Source organism: Oncorhynchus kisutch, linkage group LG28 (genome assembly GCF_002021735.2).
Source record: "Oncorhynchus kisutch isolate 150728-3 linkage group LG28, Okis_V2, whole genome shotgun sequence".
Classification (NCBI taxonomy): domain Eukaryota; kingdom Metazoa; phylum Chordata; class Actinopteri; order Salmoniformes; family Salmonidae; genus Oncorhynchus; species Oncorhynchus kisutch.
Window position 1 is genome coordinate 52,242,633 of NC_034201.2, and position 26,182 is coordinate 52,268,814.

Consider the following 26,182-nt stretch of genomic DNA (forward strand, 5'->3'; position numbering starts at 1 on the left):
CTCTGACCCCCACCAGTCTAGTCAATAACTAAATTCTCTCCCCGACCCCCACCAGTCTAGTCAATAACTACATTCTCTCCCCGGCCCCCACCAGTCTAGTCAATAACTAAATTCTCTCCCCGGCCCCCACCAGTCTAGTCAATAACTAAATTCTCTCCCCGGCCCCCACCAGTCTAGTCAATAACTAAATTCTCTCCCCGGCCCCCACCAGTCTAGTCAATAACTAAATTCTCTCCCCGGCCCCCACCAGTCTAGTCAATAACTAAATTCTCTCCCCGACCCCCACCAGGTCTAGTCAATAACTAAATTCTCTCCCCGACCCCCACCAGTCTAGTCAATAACTAAATTCTCTCCCCCACCAGTCTAGTCAATACCGCAACTCCCTCCCCGACCCCCACCAGTCTAGTCAAAACTCAACTTTCTCCCAACACAATTTCTTTCACACTTGATGTATTATTTTATTCCCAAGGGAAATGTTTGGAAACACACAGAAACGCATAGACCTACACATATACAGTACCAGTCAAAAGTTTGGACACACCCACTGGTTGATGCTTATTTATAAAACCCTCTTAGGCCTCACTCCCCTCTATCTGAGATATCTCCTGCAGCCTTCATCCTCCACATACAACACCCGTTCTGCCAGTCACATTCTGTTAAAGGTCCCCAAAGCAAACACATCCCTGGGTTGCTCCTCTTTTCAGTTCACTGCAGGTAGCGACTGGAACGGGCTGCAACAAACACTCAAACTGGACAGTTTTATCTCAATATCTTCATTCAAAGACTCAATCATGGACACTCTTACTGACAATTGTCTGTTTTGCGTGATGTACTGTTGTCTCTACCGTCTTGCCCTTTGTGCTGTTGTCTGTGCCCAATAATGTTTGTACCATGTTGTGATGCTACCATGCTGTGTTGTCATGTTGTGTTGCTGCCATGCTATGTTGTTGTCTTAGGTCTCTCTTTATGTAGTGTTGTGTCTCTCTTGTTGTGATGTGTGTTTTGTCCTATATTTATATTGTATTTATTTTTTATTTTAATCCCAGGCCCCCGTCCCCACAGGAGGCCTTTTGGTAGGCTGTCATTGTAAATAATAAATTGTTCTTAACTGGCTTGCCTAGTTAAAAAAAAAAAAAATGTCACTGTAACCTGCAACTTCAATTAAATGGAAGAAAAACCTACTCATTCAAGGGTTTTTCTTTCTTTTTACTATTTTCTACATTTTAGAATAGTAGTGAAGACAAACTATGAAATAACACATGGAATCATGTAGTAACCCAAAAAATATATTTGAGATTCTTCAAATAGCCACCCTTTGCCTTGATGACAGCTTTGCACACTCTTGGCATTCTCTCAAACAGCTTCACCTGGAGTGCTTGTCCAACATTCTTGAAGGAGTTCCCACATATGCTGAGCACCTGTTGGCTGCCAGGTCATCTGATGCAGCACTCCATCACTCCCATCCGGGCTAGGCCGTCATTCACACTGTGACAGTAGTTTTGATTTAGAATGGAATATTATCATGCACCTTTATCGAAACCGGGGCAGCGGGAAAAAATACATGTCATATATGCAGTTAAATAGCGAATGCCAGGCAGGCTATACTCCTGCGGTAAAGATTAGCAAGGTGCTTAATATTAGGAAAGTTAAGAAATAAATATAGTAGGCCCAGTGACGACTTAGCAAAAATAATAATAATACAAAATAAAATAATTATATACACTGCCGTTCAAAAGTTTGGGGTCACATTGAAATGTCCTTGTTTTTGAACGAAAAGCAACAAAAAAATCAATTTAAAAACGTCAAATTGATCAGAAATACAGTGTAGACATTGATAATTAGAGGTCGACCGATTAATCGGAATGGCCGATTTAATTAGGGCCGATTTGACGTTTTCATAACAATCGGAAATCGGTATATTTGGACACAGATTTGGCCATTTTTTAAATATATATTTTTTTACACCTTTATTTAATCTTTATTTAACTAGGCAAGTCAGTTAAGAACACATTCTTATTTTCAATGATGGCCCAGGAACTGTGGGTTAACTGCCTTGTTCAGGGGAAGAACGGCAGATTTTCACCTTGTCAGCTCGGGGGATCCAATCTTGCAACCGTACAGTTAACTAGTCCAACGCTATAACCACCTGCCTCTCGTTGCACTCCTGTAACGTGAATGCAGTAAGCCAAGGTAAGTTGCTAGCTAGCATTAAACTTAACTTATAAAAAACAATCAATCAATAAATCATAATCACTAGTTTAACTACACATGGTTGATGATATTACTAGTTTATCTAGCGTGTCCGGACATTGCATATAATCTGACTGAGCATACAAGCATACAAGTATCTGACTGAGCGGTTGTAGGCAGCAGCAGGCTCGTAAGTATTCATTCAAACAGCACTTTCGTGCGTTTTGCCAGCAGCTCTTCGTTGTGCGTCAAGCATTGCGCACAAGCCTATCAACTCCCGAGATGAGGCTGGTGTAACCAATGTGAAATGGTTAGTAGGGTGCGCGCTAATAGCATTTCAAACGTCACTCGCTCTGAGACATGGAGTGGTTGTTCCCCTTGATCTGCATGGGTAACGCTGCTTCCAGGGTGGTTGTTGTCGTTGTGTTGCTGGTTCGAGTCTAGGGAGGAGTGAGGAGAGGGACGGAAGCTATACTGTTACACTGGCAATACTAACGTGCCTATAAGAACATCCAATAGTCAAAGGTTAATGAAATACAAATGGTATAGAGGGAAATAGTCCTATAATTCCTATAATAACTACAACCTAAAACTTCTTATCTGGGAATATTGAAGACTCATGTTAAAAGGAACCACCAGCTTTCATATGTTCTCATGTTCTGAGCAAGGAACTTAAACGTTAGCTTTCTTACATGGCACATATTGCACTTTTACTTTCTTCCCCAACACTTTGTTTTTGCATTATTTAAACCAAATTGTGTTTCATTATTTATTTGAGGCTACATTTATTTTATTGATGTATTATATTAAGTTAAAATAAGTGTGCATTCAGTATTGTTGTAATTGTCATTATTACAAATAAGTGTAAAAAATCAGCCGATTTAATCGGTATCGGCGTTGAAAAATCATAATCGGTAAATTTTGTAAATTACTATTGTAGCCAGAAACGGCAGATTTTCAATGGAATATCTACATAGGCGTACAGAGGCCCATTATCAAACCAACACTCCTGTGTTCCAATGGCACGTTGTGTTAGCTAATCCAAGTTTATAATTTTAAAAGGCTAATTGATCATTAGAAAACCCTTTTGAGGCGCAGTGGTTAAGGGCGCTGTACTGCAGTGCCAGCTGTGCCACCAGAGACTCTGGGTTTGCGCCCAAGCTCTGTTGCGACCGGGAGGTCCGTGGGGCGACGCACAATTGGCCCAGCGTCGTCCGGGTTAGGGAGGGCTTGGCCGGTAGGGATATCCTTGACTCATCGCGCACCAGCGACTCCTGTGGTGGGTCGGGCACAGTGCACGCTAACCAAGGTTGCCAGGTGCACAGTGTTTCCTCCGACACATTGGTGCAGCTGGCTTCCGGGTTGGATGCGCGCTGTGTTAAGAAGCAGTGCGGCAGTGCGCATGACTTTCAACCTTCGTCTCTCCCAAGCCTGTACGGGAGTTGTAGCAACGAGACAAGATAGTAGCTACTAAACAATTGGATATCACGAAATTGGGGACAAAAAAGGGGTAAAAATAAAGAAAAAAAGAACCCTTTTGAAATTATGTTAGCACAGCTGAAAACTATTGTTCTGATTTAAAGAAGCAATAAAACTGTCCTTCTTTGGACTAGTTGAGTATCTGGAGCATCAGCATTTGTGAAACTCGTCAATCTATTCTTGTTATGAGAAATGAAGGATATTCCATGTGAGAAATTGCCAAGAAACGGAAGATCTCATACAATGCCGTGTACTACTCCCTTCACAGAACAGCGCAAACTGTCTCTAACCAGAATAGAAAGAAGAGTGGGAGGCCCCGGTGCACAATTGGGCAAGAGGACAAGTACATTAGAGTGTCTAGTTTGAGAAACAGATGCCTCACAAGTCCTCAACTGGCAGCTTCATTAAATAGTACCCTCAAAACACCAGTCTCAACGTCAACAGTGAAGAGGCGACTCCGGGATGCTGGCCTTCCAGCCAGAGTTCCTCTGTCCATTGTCTGTGTTCTTTTGCCCATCTTAATCTTCCCTTTTTGTTGGCCAGTCTGAGATATGGCTTTTTCTTTGCAACTCTGTCTAGAAGGCCAGGTGGAAACGGCGGACCCCTAACCCAGTCAAACCCTAACCCGGACGACTCTGGGCCAATTGTGAGCCGCCCTTCTTCGACTCCCAATCATGGCCGGTTGTGATGCAGCCTGGAATCGAACCAGTGACACCTCTAGCACTGAGATGCAGTGCCTTAGACCACTGTGCCACTCGGGAGCTGTCTGTTTGTTTCAAATGTATGAGGAAAATTAGCTTAATCTTGAAAATACACAGTAATCTACAGCAGCGTTCTAGAATGCACAGTAATCTACAGCAGTGTTCTAGAATGCACAGTAATCTACAGCAGCGTTCTAGAATGCACAGTAATCTACAGCAGCGTTCTAGAATGCACAGTAATCTACAGCAGCGTTCTAGAATGCACAGTAATCTACAGCAGTTTATGAGCCCGTTCCGATTACCAAGAGCTGTTCTCCTGGATCTCTGTGCTGTAGTTGGCCCAGCTTTACAGAGAAGCACCCGCAGAAACCAAGCCGTGCCTGTCCCACTTCAACTCCTTGGTAACTTCGTTAATAGCGTCAATGGCGTCTCTTTGCGTTTGCAGGACTGCATCTGTGAGGACACGGCCGCTGGAGGGTTGTGATGCTCGAGGTGCAGTGGAGACGCCGGGGCTGGGCGCACTCAGCTCCGACCCCGCTGGAACACTCAGCTCCTGCTCAGCTGCAGCCCCGCCGACCCTGCTGGAACACTCAGCTCCAACCCCGCTGGAACACTCAGCTCCTGCTCAGCTGCAGCCCCGCTGACCCCGCTGGAACACTCATCTCCGACCCCGCTGGAACACTCCGCTCCGACCCCGCTGGAACACTCAACTCCTGCTCAGCTGCAGCCCTGCCGACCCCGCTGGAACACTCAGCTCTGACCCCGCTGGAACACTCAACTCCTGCTCAGCTGCAGCCCTGCCGACCCCGCTGGAACACTCAGCTCCGACCCCGCTGGAACACTCAGCTCCGACCCCGCTGGAACACTCAGCTCCGACCCCGCTGGAACACTCAGCTCCTGCTCAGCTGCAGCCCTGCCGACCCCGCTGGAACACTCAGGTCCTGCTCAGCTGCAGTCCCGCCGACCCCGCTGGAATACTCAGCTCCTGCTCAGCTGCAGCCCTGCCGACCCCGCTGGAACACTCAGCTCCGACCCCGCTGGAACACTCAGCTCCGACCCCGCTGGAACACTCAACTCCTGCTCAGCTGCAGCCCCGCCGACCCCGCTGGAACACTCAGCGACTAAAAACAATAGAACATTTGAATTGTTTGTGTAAATAAATGTTTAAACACAACTTGAATGCTTTTGGTTTACTCTTTTCAAACTAGGGAATACTAATTACATACCTGGATCATCCGGTGCATGTTGAATGTCCGTGACCCCTTCCACCTCCGTCACTACTCCGCTCAGGAGGGATTCCCCTATAATACCGGCAAGTCGCTCATCAAGGGGGTTGAGCTCCGTTGTCCCCTTTCCCCCTCCCGTGGCACAAACACCCCTGTCTGTGTAAGAGGCTATACGCCTTATTGGCCTCTGCTTTTATGTCGGACCACTTCTTCTTTTATTTCTGAGAGGGTCTGACCTTCTGAGCCATCAGCGTTCACAGCGTCCGCCACATGCTGCCCCTCTTTTCTTTTTCTTTTTTTATATTATCTTTTTGCCTTTTCCAATTAAGAACATTCAAAACAAAAGTGAAAATATATTAGACAACGATAGGACAAAGTGACAGTAACAGACAAGCGTAACAAAAATAAATAATAATAATTATTATATAAACAAACATACAATCAGAAAAGAAATAATAATAATTATATAAACAAACATACAATAAGAAGAAAAAAAATTATGAGACATTGGATCACCTGCCGTAGCCTACATATTATACATTACGTGTGAAACATTATGTGAGGATTATATATAGATTTAATCAATGAGATGTGGGGGGAGATTCTCCATATAGTCAATAAAAGGTTGCCAAATTCTGTAAAATGTCTTTAACTTATTCCTCAAGCAGTAAGTGATTTTCTCCAAAGGGATACAACTATTAACTTCCGATAGCCACATTGCAACTGGCAGGGAGGAATCCAATTTCCATTTCAAGGCAATACATTTCTTGGCAATCACTAGCAATATTTCTGTTAGCTTTATAGTATGGCTTTGCCTAAGATTGGTGTTAGTAAAGTTACCCAGTAGACAGACCTCCGGGTCTAAAGGGAATGCAACCCCGTGAATTGAGGATATGGTATCGCATACCCCCTGCCAGAAACCGTGTAGTTTTGAACACTGCCAAGTGGAATGGAGGAATGTTCCTTCATCTGAGCCACATCTCAAACATAGGGAGGAGATATCTGGGTTGAACTTGTGCAGTCTAGATGGGGTGATATAGAGCTGATGGAGGAAATTAAACTGGATCAGTCTGTATCTGGAGTTCAATGTGGATGTAACACCATCCCTGCATAGGTCACTCCATAGATCCTCATCAAGATCAATACCCAGATCTTTTTCCCATCTAAGTCGGGGTTTATCTAGCCCAGGCAGTGTTAGTCCTGACATAAGAGCATCGTATACACGGGAAATGGTCTTGAACAGTGGTTGGTCTGCGTGGCAGAGTTGTTCAATAGCTGACATCTTAGGTAGGTTCCATTGTCCCTTGAGAGTCACCCTAATAAAGTTTCGTAGTTGTAGGTAGCTAAAGAAGTCCCTGTTAGGCAAGTGGTATTTCTGTTTCAGCTGATCAAAAGACATAAGAACTCCCTCCTCGTAACAATGTTCCAGAAGAGTGATCCCCTTATCAGACCATGGTCTAAAGTTACTATTCTGGAACAACATAGGGATCAATCTATTGATCCAAAAAGGGGTTTTAGGGGAAAGGAATCCCCCTCATCCGAACAGCTCATGCAGTTTGCACCATGCCAGGACAGAATGTATGATTAAAGGGTTGTCTGTGATGGTTTTTATAGATGTTCTGTCCCATTTGTAAAACAAATCTGCCCCAGTGTCATCATTTACCTCAAGCGTTTCAATGTTCAACCATGAGGGAGAGGGACCATTGTCAAACCTCTGAGCCAGAAACCTAGACTGTGCAGCCCAGTAGTACATTCTAAAATTGGGGAGGTTTAAGCCCCCTTGACTGTAATCAAGGGTCAGTTTATCCAGGCCAACCCTAGGGGTTTTGCCGTGCCAGATAAACCGTCTGGTCAGCTTGTCGAGAGAGGAAAAAAATGCTGCGGGAACAGGGATAGGGAGAGATTGAAACAGATATAGAAATCTGGGCAGGACATTCATTTTAATTACATTGATTCTACCCAGTAGACTGAGAGGTGAGTCCATCCATTTACAAAAGGTCAACCTCTACCTTTTGCAACAAACTGGCCAGATTGAGTTTATAGAGGTTGTTCAGATTACCATCCACCATTATGCCCAAATACAGTGCCTTGCGAAAGTATTCGGTCCCCTTGAACTTTGCGACCTTTTGCCACATTTCAGGCTTCAAACATAAAGATATAAAACTGTATTTTTTTGTGAAGAATCAACAACAAGTGGGACACAATCATGAAGTGGAACGACATTTATTGGATATTTCAAACTTTTTTAACAAATCAAAAACGGAAAAATTGGGCGTGCAAAATTATTCAGCCCCCTTAAGTTAATACTTTGTAGCGCCACCTTTTGCTGCGATTACAGCTGTAAGTCGCTTGGGGTATGTCTCTATCAGTTTTGCACATCGAGAGACTGACATTTTTCCCATTCCTCCTTGCAAAACAGCTCGAGCTCAGTGAGGTTGGATGGAGAGCATTTGTGAACAGCAGTTTTCAGTTCTTTCCACAGATTCTCGATTGGATTCAGGTCTGGACTTTGACTTGGCCATTCTAACACCTGGATATGTTTATTTTTGAACCATTCCATTGTAGATTTTGCTTTATGTTTTGGATCATTTTCTTGTTGGAAGACAAATCTCCGTCCCAGTCTCAGGTCTTTTGCAGACTCCATCAGGTTCTTCCAGAATGGTCCTGTATTTGGCTCCATCCATCTTCCCATCAATTTTAACCATCTTCCCTGTCCTTGCTGAAGAAAAGCAGGCCCAAACCATGATGCTGCCACTACCATGTTTGACAGTGGGGATGGTGTGTTCAGGGTGATGAGCTGTGTTGCTTTTGCGCCAAACATAACGTTTTGCATTGTTGCCAAAAAGTTCAATTTTGGTTTAATCTGACCAGAGCACCTTCTTCCACATGTTTGGTGTGTCTCCCAGGTGGCTTGTGGCAAACTTTAAACGACACTTTTTATGGATATCTTTAAGAAATGGCTTTCTTCTTGCCACTCTTCCATAAAGGCCAGATTTGTGCAATATACGACTGATTGTTGTCCTATGGACAGAGTCTCCCACCTCAGCTGTAGATCTCTGCAGTTCATCCAGAGTGATCATGGGCCTCTTGGCTGCATCTCTGATCAATCTTCTCCTTGTATGAGCTGAAAGTTTAGAGGGACGGCCAGGTCTTGGTAGATTTGCAGTGGTCTGATACTCCTTCCATTTCAATATTATCGCTTGCACAGTGCTCCTTGGGATGTTTAAAGCTTGGGAAATCTTTTTGTATCCAAATCCGGCTTTAAACTTCTTCACAACAGTATCTCGGACCTGCCTGGTGTGTTCCTTGTTCTTCATGATGCTCTCTGTGCTTTTAACGGACCTCTGAGACTATCACAGTGCAGGTGCATTTATACGGAGACTTGATTACACACAGGTGGATTGTATTTATCATCATTAGTCATTTAGGTCAACATTGGATCATTCAGAGATCCTCACTGAACTTCTGGAGAGAGTTTGCTGCACTGAAAGTAAAGGGGCTGAATAATTTTGCACGCCCAATTTCAGTTTTTGATTTGTTAAAAAAGTTTGAAATATCCAATAAATGTCGTTCCACTTCATGATTGTGTCCCACTTGTTGTTGATTCTTCACAAAAAATACAGTTTTATATCTTTAAGTTTGAAGCCTGAAATGTGGCAAAAGGTCACAAAGTTCAAGGGGGCCGAATACTTTCGCAAGGCACTGTATGTGAAGCACATAGGCGACCATCTAAAAGGAAACTTGTGCTTGATGGTATGATGGTCAAAGACATACAACGGTAAGATTTGGCTTTTATCAAAATTGACCTTATATCCAGAGAAAGAACTATAACACTGTAGTAGGATCTGCAAGTGATGGAGGGAGTGTTCTGGGTTTGTTAGAAATAAGGTAAGGTGGTCTGCAAAGAGTGATAATTTATGGGTATGGGGGCCCACCTCAAAGCCATGTATGTCAGGGCACGTTCTAATAGCCTCAGCCAACGGTTCGATGGCGAGGGCAAAGAGGTGGGGGCTAATTGGGCAACCTTGTCTGTTCCCCCTATAAAGAGGGAAAGAGGAGGAAGTAATCCCATTGGTAGCAATCCTAGCTTTAGGAGATTTGTAGAGTGATTTTATCAAATTTACAAACACGGTACCTAAACCGAACTTTTCCAAGACGCGAAAGAGGTATGGCCATTCAACCCTATCAAAGGCCTTTTCAGCGTCGAGGGAGACTGCGACACTAGGTATTTTGTTTTTGTTAGCAAGGTGAATTATATCAAAGAACCTACTGAGATTATTGGAGGACAATCTATTAATTATGAAGCCAGTTTGATCTGGGTTGACCAACAGGGGAAGACATGACTCCAGTCTCTTAGATAGCATCTTGGTGACCAGTTTACAATCTGTGTTAAGGAGAGAGATTGGTCTATAGGAGGCGCACTTTAGCGGGTTTTTCCCTTTCTTGTGGATTACAGTAATCACTGCTTGAGAGAAGGACTCTGGAAAGCAGTTGTCTTCTCTGGCTTTTTTAAATACCTCCATAAGGTAGGGGACCAACAGCTCCCTAAATTCTTTATAGAACTCTGGAGGGAAGCCATCCTCCCCAGGAGATTTATTAGAAGGTAAGGATTTAATGGCCTCCAACAATTCAGGAACTGAGAAGTGTTCACTCAGGCACTCGCCGTCTTCCCCTGACAGGCATGGGAGGTTGAGAGAGGAGAGAAAGGAGTCGATCTCTGATAGATCATCGCTTCATTGGAAAGTGTAGAGGTCTTCATAGTATTTCTTAAAAGTATTATTAATTACAGTAGGGTCGAAAGATCTCATTAGTAAGAGTTTCTATGGCATTAATTGTCCTCTTACTTTCCTCTGCTTTCAGTTGCCATGCCAATACTTTGTGAGCTTTCTCTCCAAGCTCGTAATAATGCTGCTTTGATTTAGTGATGGCCCTCTCAGCTTGATATGTGTTCAGAATATTATATTTACGTTTTTTTATTTACCAAAAGCCTGTATAGATCTTTAGGGGCCTCTTTGGTAGGTTTTCTCTAGCTCGGAGATTTCAGATTCAAGGGCACTCAGTTCCGCACTGTGTTTTTTCTTCAGCCCTTTAGTATAGGAAATAATCTGTCCCCTCAAATAGGCCTTCTATGTGTCCCAAAGAATGAAGCTGTCAGGAGCAGAGGGTTTGTTTGTCAAAGTAAAAATATTGATCTGCTCTTTGATGAATGCACAAAATTCAGGTTGCTTTAGGAGTGTAGAATTTAGTCTCCATCTATATGCTCCATTTACCTTGGTAGGAATGGAGATTGATAATACCAGAGGAGAATGGTCACTAAGCAATCTGGGGAGATACTCGACATCTAACACTCTATGAAACAGTTGTGTCGAAAGTAAAAAGTTATCTATGCGTGTGTGTGTCTTGTGTGGGTGTGAATAAAAATAGTAGTCCCTATCCTGTGGGTGCAACTGTCTCCAGATGTCTAGTAAATTGAGATCTTTCATGAATGACATGGTGAGCTTGCCGGCTTTGGTAAGAAGTGAGGGTTTATCAGAAGACCTATCAAGAATTGTATCTAAGCAAAAATTAAAATCTCCTCCAACCAGTAGCCATCCTGGTGGTGCTTGAGCAACCTGAAGGAAGACATTCTGAATAAACATATGGTCATCGAAGTTAGGAGCATAAATATTCAATAGGGTCCAAAACTCTGAAAACATATGGCCCTGCACCAAAACAAACCTGCCAGAGGGATCAGAGATGGTGTTGTTGACTCTGAAAACATATGCCCCTACACCAAAACAAACCTGCCAGAGGGATCAGAGATGGTGTTGTTGACTCTGAAAACATATGCCCCTACACCAAAACAAACCTGCCAGAGGGATCAGAGATGGTGTTGTTGACGCAGAAGGGGATGTGTCTACTTATCAAAACAAACCTGCCAGAGGGATCAGAGATGGTGTTGTTGACTCTGAAAACATATGCCCCTGCACCAAAACAAACCTGCCAGAGGGATCAGAGATGGTGTTGTTGACGCAGAAGGGGATGTGTCTACTTATCAAAATTGCAGTTCCTCTTGCTTTGGAGTTAAAGGAGGATGCAAAAACTTGTCCTACCCATTCCCTCTTAAATTTCTTGTGTTCACTGGCTGTAAGATGTGTTTCTTGTATAAACACAATGTCAGCCTTTAATCTCTTTAGGTATGTATAGACTTCCTTTTAATCGGGCTGTTAAGACCTTTTACGTTGAATGTGACATATTTTAGTGGATTAAGCATAGGTTGGGTTTCAAATATGTAACTGAATAGAAATCTATCATATGCAGATAATTAGGAAATCTTTCAATTTTGGTTTGAACATAAAAGTGACCTGTGTGTCTCTTTAGGAAGGAAAAAAACAAAATAAAAAAATAATAAAATCCCACCCACCCCGATAGACTAAAACAACAATCCCAACAATCAAACATGAATACACTTGTAGAGATACGTTGCTGCTCGCTTTCCATCTTGCTCTTACTAGCTAAACCTTGGCGTAAACTTAAACCTGCGAGCTCTAAGTTGAAAACAAACGTTGTGAATAGATATTTATGGCTGAATATTTACTACCCACGGTAAGGGATGCTTGAGTCTCTTTTCGAAAGATTAACATAAATGAGGGGGAAAGCAGTGGGCCTAAGCCCACTTATTGCTTCGCCCAGTAGATATGGACTAAACCAAAATATACTCTCCTGTAAATGTAATAGAACTCACCCCGGGAAGATACGGTTAGTTGAAAATGTACAAATCAATTATAGTGACCGGGAGATACCAGCAGTTCAATCCGGATAAGAGAAAACAAACTAACTGCATTTTATCCCCCAGAGAGACCGTCGTGGCTCAGACGTTGCTCAGTTCTTTGAGAAAAGTGTGCACTTCTCCCGGTGTGTTGAAGAGATGGCTTCGGCCTTTGTACTGAACATTCATCCGCGCAGGGTGGATGAGGTAGCCGGTGATGTTCTTCTCCTTCAGTGCTTTGGCGGCAGGTCTGAACTGCTTGCGACGTCTGGCGAGATCCGCGCTCATATCTGGGAAAAGGCTGACCCTCTTTCCATCGATGGTGATGTCCCCTTTGGCTCTTGCGAGTTGCAGTATCTTCTCTCTGTCTTGGAAACGGAGGAACCTGATCTGGCCGGGGTTTCGGCGCTGATGTTCTGTGGGCGCGTTCGATTTCCAGCGGCTTGGTGAAGTTGATTATGCCTAGGACCTCCGGGATCCATTGAGTGAAGAAACGGACCGGGTCACGGCCCTCGCTGTCCTCTTTCAATCCCACCACACGGATATTACTACGTCTACTCTGGTTCTCCATCTGATCTACCTTGTTTTTGAGGTAGGCATTGTCCTTTTGCAGTTGTATCAAGACCTGGTAATGTCTAGCGATGGTATCTTCAACTGTGCTAATGCGCAACTCTGCCTCAGTCGTTCTCAAAAGGAGATAATTCATGCAGAATTTCAGGTAGTCAATGGAAGAATGGAGTTCAGCCGATTTCTTATCAATTTTCAGAGAAAGACCTCCGTTACCATCCTGAATTTCCCGGAGGAGAGTAGCCAGCATGTCGGCAGGCTCGCAAGAGGCTGCTGAGAGCAACAGTCTGGAACTGTCGTCGAGTTATGAAGGCTAATGCTAATCTTGCTAGCTGTAGCGTTATCGTTATCTTGAGAATCAACAACGTTTTGGCCGTCCTTCTTGCCTCTCGGTCGGAGGTCCATGGCTCTTTGGGAAGGTAAGTACTTGACAATTTATCAGCCGATGTTAGAATATTGTTTCAACATTGTTATTTAGGTAAAAATAGAATAGCTTTGAAGAGCTCGGTTTGTCAACGTCTGCTCAGCTCCGCGGCATCACATGCTCCTCACATGCTGCCCCTCTAACGCCCACACTCTGTCCACCAAACGATATATATTTTTGTTTTTTCAACCTCCTCTACAAGAACTTCCATTTCACACTGGGCAAATTATATATATATATTTTTTGCCTTTGTCGGGATTTGTCGTCATGCAGTCAGTAAGGATGAATATTAATTAGGGGCATTTCACTGACTTTATAGTTAACTATGGGCGTTAAAATGGTGGGACAAGACACTCGCTCACATGCGCCAAATTTTGAGTTGATTGTGATTAATAAAGGGAAACCGACATGGGACATGCATGTGCACTTTTCTAAATCAGAATATTTTTGTGCATGAGCACTTTCTGTGTTTCGTGAATCCTCCGCACAGTTTTATAAATGAGGCCACAGGTCTGGCAGAAGATCTAGGTGCTGCTGTAGGCCCTCCTTGGTTGGTGACACAAGCACCAGATCATCAGCAAACAGTAGACATTTAATTTCAGATTCTAGCAGGGTGAGACCTGGTGCTGCAGACTGTTCTAGTGCCCTCGCCAATTCGTTGATATATACAGTTGAAGTCGGAAGTTTACATACACCTTAGCCAAATACATTTAAACTCAGTTTGTCACAATTCCTGACATTTAATCCCTGTAAAAATTCCATGTTTTAGGTCAGTTAGGATCACCACTTTATTTTAAGAATGTGAAATGTCAGAATAATAGTAGAGAAAGTGATTTATTTCAGCTTTTATTTCTTTCAACACATTCTCAGTGGGGCAGAAGTTTACATACACTCAATTATCATTTGGTAGCATTGCCTTTAAATTGTTTAACTTGGGTCAAACGTTTCAAGCTTCCCACAATAGGTTGGGTGAATTTTGGCCCATTCCTCCTGACAGAGCTGGTGTAACGGAGTCAGGTTTGTAGGCCTCCTTGCTCACACACGCTTTTTCAGTTCTGCCCACAAATTTTCTATAGGATTTGAGGTCAGGGCTTTCTGATGGCCACTCCAATACCTTGACTTTGTTGTCCTTAAGCCATTTTGACACAACTTTGGAATTATACTTTGGGTCATTGTCCATTTGGAAGACCCATTTGTGACCAAGCTTTAACTTCCTGACTGATGTCGGTTCAATATATCCACATAATTTTCCTGCCTCATGAAGCCATCTATTTTGTGAAGTGCACCAGTCTCTCCTGCAGAAAGCACCCCCACAACATGATGCTGCCACCCCCGTGCTTCACGGTTGGAATAGTGTTCTTCAGCTTGCAAGCCTCCCCCTTTTTCCTCCAAACATAACGATGGTCATTATGGCCAAACAGTTCTATTTTTGTTTCATCAGACCAGAGGACATTTCTCCAAAAGTACGATCTTTGTCGCCTTGTGCAATTGCAAACCGTAGTCTGGCTTTTTTATGGTGGGTTTGGAGCAGTGGCTTCTTCCTTGCTGGGCGGCCTTTCAGGTTATGTCGATATAGGACTCATTTCACTGTGGATATAGATACTTTACCTGTTTCCTCCAGCATCTTCACAAGGTCCTTTGCTGTTGTTCTGGGATTGATTTGTACTTTTCACACCAAAGTATGTTCATCTCTCGGAGACAGAACGCGTCTCCTTCCTGAGCGGGATGACGGCTGCGTGGTCCCATGGTGTTTATACTTGCGTACTATTGTTTGTACAGATGAACGTGGTACCTTCAGGCGTTTGGAAATTGCTCCCAAGGATGAACCAGACTTGTGGAGGTCTCCATTTTTTTCTGAGGTCTTGGCTGTTTTCTTTCGATTTTCCTATGATGTCAAGCAAAGAGGCACAGAGTTTGAAGGTAGGCCTTGAAATACAGTGAATTATATAGTGAAATAATCAATTGTTGGAAGAATTGCTTGTGTCATGCAGAAAGTAGATGTCCTGACCTACTTGACAGAACTATAGTTTGTTAACAAGAAATTTGTGGAGTGGTTGAAAAGCGAGTTTTAATGACTCCAACCTAAGTGTATGTAAACTTCCGACTTCAACTGTATGTTGAAGAGGGTGGGGCTTAAGCTAAATCCCTGTCTTAACCCACAGCCCTGTGGAAAGAAATGTGTGTTTTCTTTGCCAGTTTTAACCACATACTTGTTTTGTGTACATAGATTTTATAATGTTATGTTTTTCCCCCAACACCACTATCCATCCGTTTGTACAGCAGACCCTCATGCCAAATTGAGTCGAAGGCTTTTTTGAAATCAACAAAGCATGAGAAGACTTCACCTTTGTTTTGGTTTGTTTGTTTGTCAATTAGGGTGTGCATTACGTGGTCTTTCGTTCGATAATTTGGTAAAAAGCCAATTTGAGTACAGTACATTGTTTTCACTGAGGAAATGTACAAGTCTGCTGTTAATGATAATGCAGATGATTTCCCCAAGGTTGCTGTTGACGCATGGTAGTTATTGGGGTCAAGTTTGTCTCCATTTTGTGGATTGGGGTGTTCCAAATATTGGGGAAGATGCCAAAGAGTTTAAGTATAGCCAATTGGAATTTATTATTTCATCATTTCATTGAGGAAACCATCAACACCACTGGCCTTTATGGGTTTGTATTTTGTCCTGCTTCTTAAGACCTGGAAGCCAGCCGCACCAATGTGTCGGAGGAAGCACCATGCACCTAGCGACCTGGTCAGCGTCCACTGCGCAATAGATTTATTTTATCTTTATTTAACGAGGCAAGTCAGTTAAGAACAAATTCTTATTTTTAATGATGGCCTAGGAACAGTGGGTTAACTGCATGTTCAGCAGAACGACAGATTTGTACCTTGTCAGCTCGGGGGTTTGAACTTGCAACCTTCCGGTTGCTAGTCCACCGCTCTAGCCACTAGGCTACCCTGGATATCCCTACCAGCCAAACCCTCCCTAACCCGGACAACGCTAGGCCAATTGTGCTTTGCCCCCATGGACCTCCCGGTCACGGCCGGCTGCGACAGAGCCTGGGCTCGAACCCAGAGTCTCTGGTGGCACAGCTACCAGAGTGAAGGTGTAAACTTGGCAGTAGAAAACCTAAACCGTATATTTGACCTCTCAGCTTCCCTATCAAATCAAAAAATCTCAAATAGAAAACCCGAAGAAAATGAACAACAATGACATGGTTTGAAGAAGAATGCAAAAATTAGACCACTGCGCCACCCGGGAGGCCATTCATGTGTATGTTTTTGATGTTTGTTCTTTGTTATAGGGACAAAAAGATCGGGAAAGTGGTTTACCCATACATCTCCATTTTGGATAGATAACTCTTCGTGTTGTTGTTTGTTTAGTGTTTTCCAATTTTCCCCAGAATTGGTTAGAGGCTATGGATTCTTAATTTACATTGAGCTGATTTCTGACGTGCTGTTCCTTCTTTTTCCGTAGTGTATTTCTGTATTGTTTTAGTGATTCACCATAGTGAAGGCGTAGACTCAGGATTTCTGGGTCTCTTTCTATTTTTGAGTGGATAGGTTTCTCAATTTCTTTCTTAAATTTTTGCATTCTTCTTCAAACCATTTGTCATTGTTGTTCATTTTCTTCGGTTTTCTATTTGAGATTTTTGGGGTGATAGGGGTGTCAGTGGGCTGACTGTGAACGCTCTGAGAGACTGGGTTGAGGTCAGTGATAAAGTAGTCTACAGTACTACTGCCAAGAGATAAGCTATAGGTGTACCTACCATAGGAGTCCCCTCGAAGCCTACCATTGACTATGTACATACCCAGCGTGCGACAAAACTGCATGAGTTGTGACCTGTTTTTGTTGACTATGTTGTCATAGTTGTGCCTAGGGGGGCATATGGGGGAGGGAATGCTGTCACCTCCAGGCAGGTGTTTGTCCCCCTGTGTGCTGAGGGTGTCAGGTTCTTGTCCGTTCTGGCATTTAGGTCGCCACAGACTAGTGTTCCACATATTGGACCATCAGACCTCAATCAGTTGAACTTGCCCCTAGACACTGATCTAAATGTGTGCTTGTGTGTCTGTCTAGGCCAGTTCAGATGGGACCATCGTTGGGTCTCTGACACCTCATCATGTGCGTGCCCACTCCTCTCCCGCCTCGCTCCCCATCAATGCCCTTTCTGCCCCAGCAACCAGTGCCATGGCAACACAGCCGCTCCCTGACGACGTGCCCCTCCCTCCGGGCTGGGAGATGACCAAGACTCCCTCAGGACAGTGCTACTTCCTCAAGTAGGTATCTCTGTGTGGCAGGTAAAACCAGTCCTAAATCAGCAGGTTAAACCAGCTCCTAAACTGCAGCAGAGTACGGAAGCCTGTTAGGGAAAACCTCACGTGGAGAAACAACACTAACCAATCTGACTGGCTAACCAATCTGACTGACTAACCAACAACCAATCAAATCAAATCAAATGTATTTATATAGCCCTTCGTACATCAGCTGATATCTCAAAGTGCTGTACAGAAACCCAGCCTAAAACCCCAAACAGCAAGCAATGCAGGTGTAGAAACACGGTGGCTAGGAAAAACTCCCTAGAAAGACCAAAACCTAGGAAGAAACCTAGAGAGGAACCAGGCTATGTGGGGTGGCCAGTCCTCTTCTGGCTGTGCCGGGTGGAGATTATAACAGAACATGGCCAAGATGGTCAAATGTTCATAAATTACCAGCATGGTTGAATAATAATAAGGCAGAACAGTTGAAACTGGAGCAGCAGCACGGTCAGGTGGACTGGGGACAGCAAGGAGTCATCATGTCAGGTAGTCCTGGGGCATGGTCCTAGGGCTCAGGTCCTCCGAGAGGCCAATTACATGGCTCAATTACATGGCTCAGAAATCTACATCCTCTACCGTCTGTGTTTTCTTGTTTGTGTGAATGTGTGTGTGTGTGTGTGTGTGTGTGTGTGTGTGTGTGTGTGTAGTCACCTGGACCAGACGACCACATGGCATGACCCCCGTCTCTCCCATCTCCAGACCAACGCAGCGGCCCACCTGCTCTCTGCTCCCCCGCCACACACACACACCCTCGCACACCCTGCACCCAACACACACACACAGAGTAACACCGGCTCCAACACAGGTACCACCCTCTTTTTCTCTCTCTCCGTCTCTCTCTCTCCGTCTCTGTCTCTCCATCCCTGTCTCTCTCTCTCCGTCTGTCTGTCACTCTCTCTTTCTATCTGCCTGTCTCTCTCTCGCTGTCTCTCTCTCTCGCTGTCTCTCTCGCTGTCTCTGCTTGTCAGTCTGTCACGTCTGTCTGTCTCTCTCTCTGTCTGTTTGTTTGTCTCGCTGTCTCTCTCTCGCTGTCTCTGTCTCTCTTTCTCTATCACTCTCTGATCTCTGTTTCTGTCTCTGTGTCTCTCTCTCTGTCTTTCTCTCTCTCTCTCTCTCTCTCTCTGATCTGTCTGTCTCTCTCTCTGATCTGTCTGTTTCTGTCTCTGTCTCTCTCTGATCTGTCTGTCTCTGTGTCTCTTTCTCTGTCTGTCTCTCTCTGTCTTTCTGTCTCTGTCTTTTTCTCTCCTTAAATTTTGTATTAATTGATTATATTTCATTCTTGACAGTACCACTAAAAGTAGTGCTCTCCTTTATCTCCATGCCTCCCTCTGTCCTGTGTGTCCGCTCCAGGCCCCCTCCCAGAGGGTTGGGAACAGGCAGTGACTCCTGAAGGAGAGGTCTACTACATCAACCACATCACCAAGACCACCTCCTGGTTAGACCCACACCTAGGTAACAGTAATGAGAGAGAGAGACACTGAGAGAGAGCGAGCAAGAGACAGAGAGACCCACACCTAGGTCACAGTAGGAAGGCCAACAAAAATTCAGAAATTTCTGTACAACATTTTCCGTCAAGACATCTGCTAAAGGGGGCGGGGTTAGCCTGCAGAGTTCTGTCTTACTTTTCAGGTCTGTGCCCAAACAGTTTGAGCTTCTACTTTCCATCTCTCCAGAAACAAGTATCTCACTGTTGCCGCTTATTTTAGACCCCCCTCAGCCCCCAGCTGTGCCCTGGACACCATATGTGAATTGATTGCCCCCCATCTATCTTCAGAGCTCGTACTGTTCGGTGACCTAAACTGGGACATGCTTAACCTGTCTAGGACCGCTAGCGGAACCCCCCCCGCAACAGCCAGTGAAAGTGCAGGGCGCCAAATTCAAAACAACAAAAATCTCATAATTAAAATTCCTCAAGCATACAAGTATTTTATGCCATTTTAAAGACAAAATTCTCGTTAATCCAGCCACAGTTCAGTAGAACATGCGGTGATATTGCAGAGAGCCACATCAATTTCCGGAAATAGTCATAATAAACATTGATTAAGATATGACTATTATACATGGAACTTTAGATAAACTTCTCCTTAGTGCAACCGTTGTGTCAGATTTTTTTTTTTACTTTACGGAGAGCAAACCATGCAATAATCTGAGTACAGCCTTTAGACAACAAAGCAGCCAAAAAGATACCCGCCATTACTCAGAAATAACATTTTAAATATTAACTTACCTTTGATGTTCTTCATCAGAATGCACTCCCAGGAATCCCAGTTCCACATAAATGTTTGATAATGTCCATTAGTTATGTCCAAATATCTTCTTTTGTTAGGGCGTTTGGTAAACAAATCCAAAAGCGCTTTCAGGTCGTGCCGAACGTCCGACGAAAAGTTTAAAAAGTTCCGTTACAGCCCGTAGAAACATGCCAAACTAAGTATGGAATCAATCTTTAGGATGTTTTTAACATAACACTTCATTAATGTTCCAACCGGACAATTCATTTGTCTGTACAAATCACGTGAGCGCGCCAGACCGAGGCTGTGGCACTCTGCCAGACCACTCGCTCAAAGAGCCCTTATGACCCCCTCCTTTAGAGTAGAATCCTCAAAACCGGTTCTAAATACTTTTGACATCTAGTGGAAGCCTTGGGAAGTGAAACATACAGTGGGGCAAAAAAGTATTTAGTCAGCCACCAATTGTGCAAGTTCTCCCACTTCAAAAGATGAGAGGCCTGTAATTTTCATCATAGGTACACTTCAACTATGACAGACAAAATGAGAAAAATAATCCAGAAAATCACATTGTAGGATTTTTTATTTATTTGCAAATTATGGTGGAAAATAAGTATTTGGTCAATAACAAAAGTTTATCTCAATACTTTGTTATATACCCTTTGTTGGCAATGACAAAGGTCAAAAGTTTTCTGTAAGTCTTCACAAGGTTTTCACACACTGTTGCTGGTATTTTGGCCCATTCCTCCATGCAGATCTCCTCTAGAGCAGTGATGTTTTCGGGGCTGTTGCCGGGCAACACGGACTTTCAACTCCCTCCAAAGATTTTCTATGGGGTTGAGATCTGGAGACTGGCTAGGCCACTCCAGGACCTTGAAATGCTTCTTACGAAGCCACTCCTTCGTTGCCCGGGCGGTGTGTTTGGGATCATTATCATGCTGAAAGACCCAGCCACGTTTCATCTCCAATGCCCTTGCTGATGGAAGGAGGTTTTCACTCAAAATCTCACGATACATGGCCCCATTCATTCTTTCCTTTACACGGATCAGTCGTCCTGGTCCCTTTGCAGAAAAACAGCCCCAAAGCATGATGTTTCCACTCCCATGCTTCACAGTAGGTATGGTGTTCTTTGGATGCAACTCAGCATTCTTTGTCCTCCAAACACGACGAGTTGAGTTTTTACCAAAAAGTTATATTTTGGTTTCATCTGACCATATGACATTCTCCCAATCTTCTTCTGGATCATCCAAATGCTCTCTAGCAAACTTCAGACGGGCCTGGACATGTACTGGCTTAAGCAGGGGGACACGTCTGGCACTGCAAGATTTGAGTCCCTGGCGGCGTAGTGTGTTACTGATGGTAGGCTTTGTTACTTTGTTCCCAGCTCTCTGCAGGTCATTCACTAGGTCACCCCGTGTGATTCTGGGATTTTTGCTCACCGTTCTTGTGATAATTTTGACCCCACGGGGTGAGATCTTGCGTGGAGCCCCAGATCGAGGGAGATTATCAGTGGTCTTGTATGTCTTCCATTTCCTAATAATTGCTCCCACAGTTGATTTCTTCAAACCAAGCTGCTTACCTATTGCAGATTCAGTCTTCCCAGCCTGGTGCAGGTCTACAATTTTGTTTATGGTGTCCTTTGACAGCTCTTTGGTCTTGGCCATAGTGGAGTTTAGAGTGTGACTGTTTGAGGTTGTGGACAGGTATCTTTTATACTGATAACAAGTTCAAACAGGTGCCATTAATACAGGTAACGAGTGGAGGACAGAGGAGCCTCTTAAAGAAGAAGTTACAGTTCTGTGAGAGCCAGAAATCTTGCTTGTTTGTAGGTGACCAAATACTTATTTTCCAACATAATTTGCAAATAAATAAATAAAAAATCCTACAAATCCTATTTTCTGGATATTCTTTTTTCTCATTTTGTCTGTCATCGTTTAAGGCCTCTCATCTTTTTAAGTGGGAGAACTTGCACAATTGGTGGCTAACTAAATACTTCTTTGCTTAACTAATATCACCCTGTATCTTCAATGGAGGCTGAGTTGAAAAATGACAAACCTCAGATTTCCCACTTCCTGGTTGGATTTTTCTCAGGTTTTCACCTGCCATATGAGTTCTGTTATACTCACAGACATCATTCGAACAGTTTTAGAAACTTCAGAGTGTTTTCTATCCAATACCAATCAAATACTAATAATATGCATATATTAGCATCTGGGACAGAGTAGGAGGCAGTTCACTCTGGGCACACTATTCATCCAGAAGCTATTATCTGATGATAGCACCAGCAGTAAACAAAGGGGTTAGCATATTTCAACCCTGCAGGCGCTACACAAAACGCTGAAATAAAATATAAAACATGCATTACCTTTGACGAGCTTCTTTTGTTGGCATTCCAATATGTCCCATAAACATCATAATTGGTCCTTTTGTTCGATCAATTCTGTCCATATATATCCAAAATGTCCATTTATAAAGCGTGTTTGATGCAGAAAAAAACAGCTTACAAAAAACGCAACGTCACTACAAAATATTTCAAAAGTTTCCTATAAACTTTGCCAAAATATTTCAAACTACTTTTGTAATAGAACTTTAGGTATTTTTAAACGTTAATAATCGATCAAATTGCAGACGGGGCAATCTGTGTTCAATACAGGAATGAAAACAAACCAGCGCTACTTTTCACGTCTTGCGCAACTCACAAAAGTGTTACCCAGTTCCTAGTTGGCCTACTTCTTCATTGCACAAATGAATAACCTCAACCAAATTCCAAAGACTGGTGACATCCAGTGGAAGCGGTAGGAACTGAAAACAGTTCCTAAGAAATAGCCCTTGGCAATGACAACTCAGGGAACAGAGAGAGGCAAAAAAACATCTGAACAGTTAGTCCTCTGGGTTTTGCCTGCTACATAAGTTATGTTATACTCACAGACATGATTCAAACAGTTTTAGAGACTTCAGAGTGTTTTGTATCCAAATATATGAATAATATGCATATCTTATATTCTTGGCATGAGTAGCAGGAAGTTGAAATTGGGCACACTATTTATCCAAAAGTTAAAATTCTGCCCCCTAGCCCCAAGAGGTTATTAACCTGTCTAGGACTGGGGTTCAGCCAACATCCAATGAAATTGCAGGGCGCCAAATACAAATCAACAGAAATCTCATAAATCAAATTCCTTAAACATACAAGTATTAGGCACCATTTTAAAGATACAATTCTCGTTAATCCAGCCACAGTGTCTGATTTCAAAAATGCTTTACAGCGAAAGCTCCACGAGCGATTATGTTAGCCCTAGTCTCGTGCAGTGGTTTTCAACTGCTGTGCCTTGGGGAACTCTAGTGTTCCACCAAACATTCCCTAATTCTCTAATCTAGATCTCTTTTAAATGTAACCTACCAAACATTCTCTAATCTAGATCTCTTTTAAATGTGAACTACCAAACATTCTCTTTTAAATGTGACGTGTGGAATGTTGATTTGGGAGCACCCAAGATTATCACTCAGATCATACATTGCGTCTGTATTGTTATTCCGTCTGCATCTGTCTGCATTGTTACTCCGTCTGCATTGTCTCTCCATCTGTATTGCCTATCCGTCTGCATTGTCTCTACGTCTGCTTTGTTTCCATCTGCATTGTATCTCCATCTGCATTGCCACTCCGCCTGCATTATCACTCCGCCTGCATTGTCTCTCCGCCTGCATTGTCTCTCCTCCTGCATTGTCCATCAGTCTGCGTTGTTTTTCGCTGTCTGTATTGTCACCTCGTCTGCTTTGTTCTCCGTCTGCATTGTTCTTCCATCTGTCTGCATTGGTTATTCGGTCTGTCTGCATTGTTTCTTCCCTCTGTATTGTTTTTTCCAGTGCAATTTGGCTGTTTTGTATCATTTGAGGGGTGCACATTAGGAGCAAAGATATTTGTATCATTTTACTGATTGTACCTCTGCCATAAAGGCTCGAGCTGCTGCTTTCAATGAGCGGGACACTAATCCAGACGCTTATAAGAAATCCCGCTATGCCCTCATTCGAACCATCAAACAAGCAGAGCATCAATACAACAGTAAGATTGCAGGACTTGAAAATTATTACGGATTGCAAAGGGAAACCGGAGCTGCCCAGTGACGTGAGCCTACCAGACGAGCTTAAATGCCTTTTATGCTCGCTTTGAGGCAAGCAACACTGAAGCATACACGAGAGCACCAGCTGTTCTGGATGACTGTGTGATAACACTCTCGGTAGCCGATGTGAGCAAGACCTTTAAACAGGTCAACATTCACAAAGCCGCAGGGCCAGACGGATTACCAGGACGTGTACTCAAAGCAAGCGCAAACCAACTGGAAAGTGTCTTCACTGACATTTTCAACCTCTCCCTGACTGAGTCTGTAATACCTACATGTTTCAAGCAGACCACCATAGTCCCTGTGCCCAAGGAAGCGAAGTTAACCTGTCTAAATCATTACCGCCTTGTGGCACTCACGTCTGTAGCCATGACGTGCTTTGGAAGGCTTGTCATGGCTCACATCAACAGCATCTTTCCGGACACCCTAGACCCACTCCAATTTGCATACCGCCCCAACAGATCCACAGATGACGCAATCTCAATCGCACTCTACACTGCCCTTTCTCACTTGGACAAAAGGAACACCTATGTGAGAATGCTGTTCATTGACTACAGCTCAGCGTCCAACACCATAGTGCCCACGAAGCTCATCACTAAGCTAAGGACCCTGGGACTAAATACCTCTCTCGGCAACTGGATCCTGGACTTCCTGATGGGGCCGCCCCCAGGTGGTAAGGGTAGGCAACATGTCTGCCGCACTGATCCTCAACACTGGTGCCCCTCAGGAGTGTGTACTTAGTCCCCTCCTGTACTCCCTGTTCACCCACGACTGCGTGTCCAAACACGACTCCAACACCATCATTAAGTTTGCTTTCGACACAACAGTGGTAGGCCTGATCACCGACAACGATGAGACGGCCTATTGGGAGGAGGTCAGATAACTGGCTGTGTGGTGCCAGGACAACAACCTCTCACTCAGTGTGAGCAAGACAATGGAGCTGAGCGTGGACTATAGGAAAAGGCAGCCCGAACAGGTCCCCATTCTCATCAACGGGGCTGTAGTGACAGACAGTTGTGAAGAGGGCACGACAAAACCTATCCCCCTCAGGAGACTGAAAAGATTTGGCATGGGTCCCCAGATCAAGAAGTTCTAGCTGCACCATCGAGAGCATCCTGACCTGTTGCATCACTGCCTGGTATGGCAACTGCTCGGCATCTGTAAGGCGCTACAGAGGGTAGTGCGTACGGCCCAGTACATCACTGGGGCCAAGCTTCCTGCCAACCAGGACCTATATAATAGGTGGTGTCAGAGGAAAGCCCATAAAATTGTCAGTCTCCAGTCACCCAAGTCATAGACAGTTTCCTTTGCTACCGCATGGCAAGCAGTACCGGTGAGCCAAATCTAGGACCAAAATGCCCCTTAACCTTTTGAGTGTAGGGGGTAGTATTTGATGTTTGGATGAAAAACGTACCCAAACACTCTAAAGTTTCCAAAACGGTCAAAATATTGTGTTTGAGTATAACAGAACTGATATTACAGGCGAAAACCTGAGGAAAATCCAACTAGGAAGTGCCTCTTATTTTGAAAGCTCCCTGTTCCATTGCATGCCTTCCCTCCATTTAAAGGGATAGCAACCAGATTCCTTTCCCTGTGGCTTCCACATGGTGTAAACAGTCTTTAGACATAGTTTCAGCCTTTTATTCTAAAAAATGAGCGAGAACAATCGCATCGCGTCAGTGGATGGCTGGCTGCCAGCAGAGTTTTGCATGTGCAACAGCTTGGAGCAGACATTTTCTCTCTCTTTCCTATTGAAAAAGCTACGGTCCGGTTGAAATATTATCGATTATTTATTGTAAAAACAACCGGAGGATTGATTATAAAAACGTTTGACATGTTTCTACGAACTTTACGGATACTATTTGGAATTTTCTTCTACCCCGTCGTGACCGCTTGAGCCTGTGGATTACTGAACATAACGCACCAACCAAATGGAGGTATTTTGGATATAAAAATAATCTTTATGGAACAAAAGGAACATTTATTGTGTAACTGGGAGTCTCGTGAATGCAAACATCCGAAGATCATCAAAGGTAAGCGATTCATTTTATTGCTTTTCTGACTTTCGTGACCAATCTACTTTGCTGCTAGCTGTTTGTAATGTTTTGTCTGCTGAGAGAGATGTCCTTACATAAACGCTTGGTTTGCTTTAGCTGTAAAGCTTTTTTGAAATCTGACACGCCAGGTAGATTA

The 26,182-nt window shown here is 43.8% G+C and overlaps 1 protein-coding gene across 2 annotated transcripts in view; it reads left to right on the forward strand.

Moving 5' to 3' along the window:
- The window catches only part of LOC109873487 (transcriptional coactivator YAP1), a 40,621-nt gene that overhangs the window by 1,695 nt on the left and 12,744 nt on the right, over positions 1–26,182 (forward strand). For both annotated transcript variants that reach the window (XM_020465145.2, XM_020465143.2), the window contains exons 2-4: positions 17,411–17,610; positions 18,297–18,454; positions 19,000–19,101. In XM_020465145.2, the coding sequence (XP_020320734.2) occupies positions 17,411–17,610; positions 18,297–18,454; positions 19,000–19,101 (460 nt within the window). The remainder of the gene's footprint in view (positions 1–17,410; positions 17,611–18,296; positions 18,455–18,999; positions 19,102–26,182) is intronic.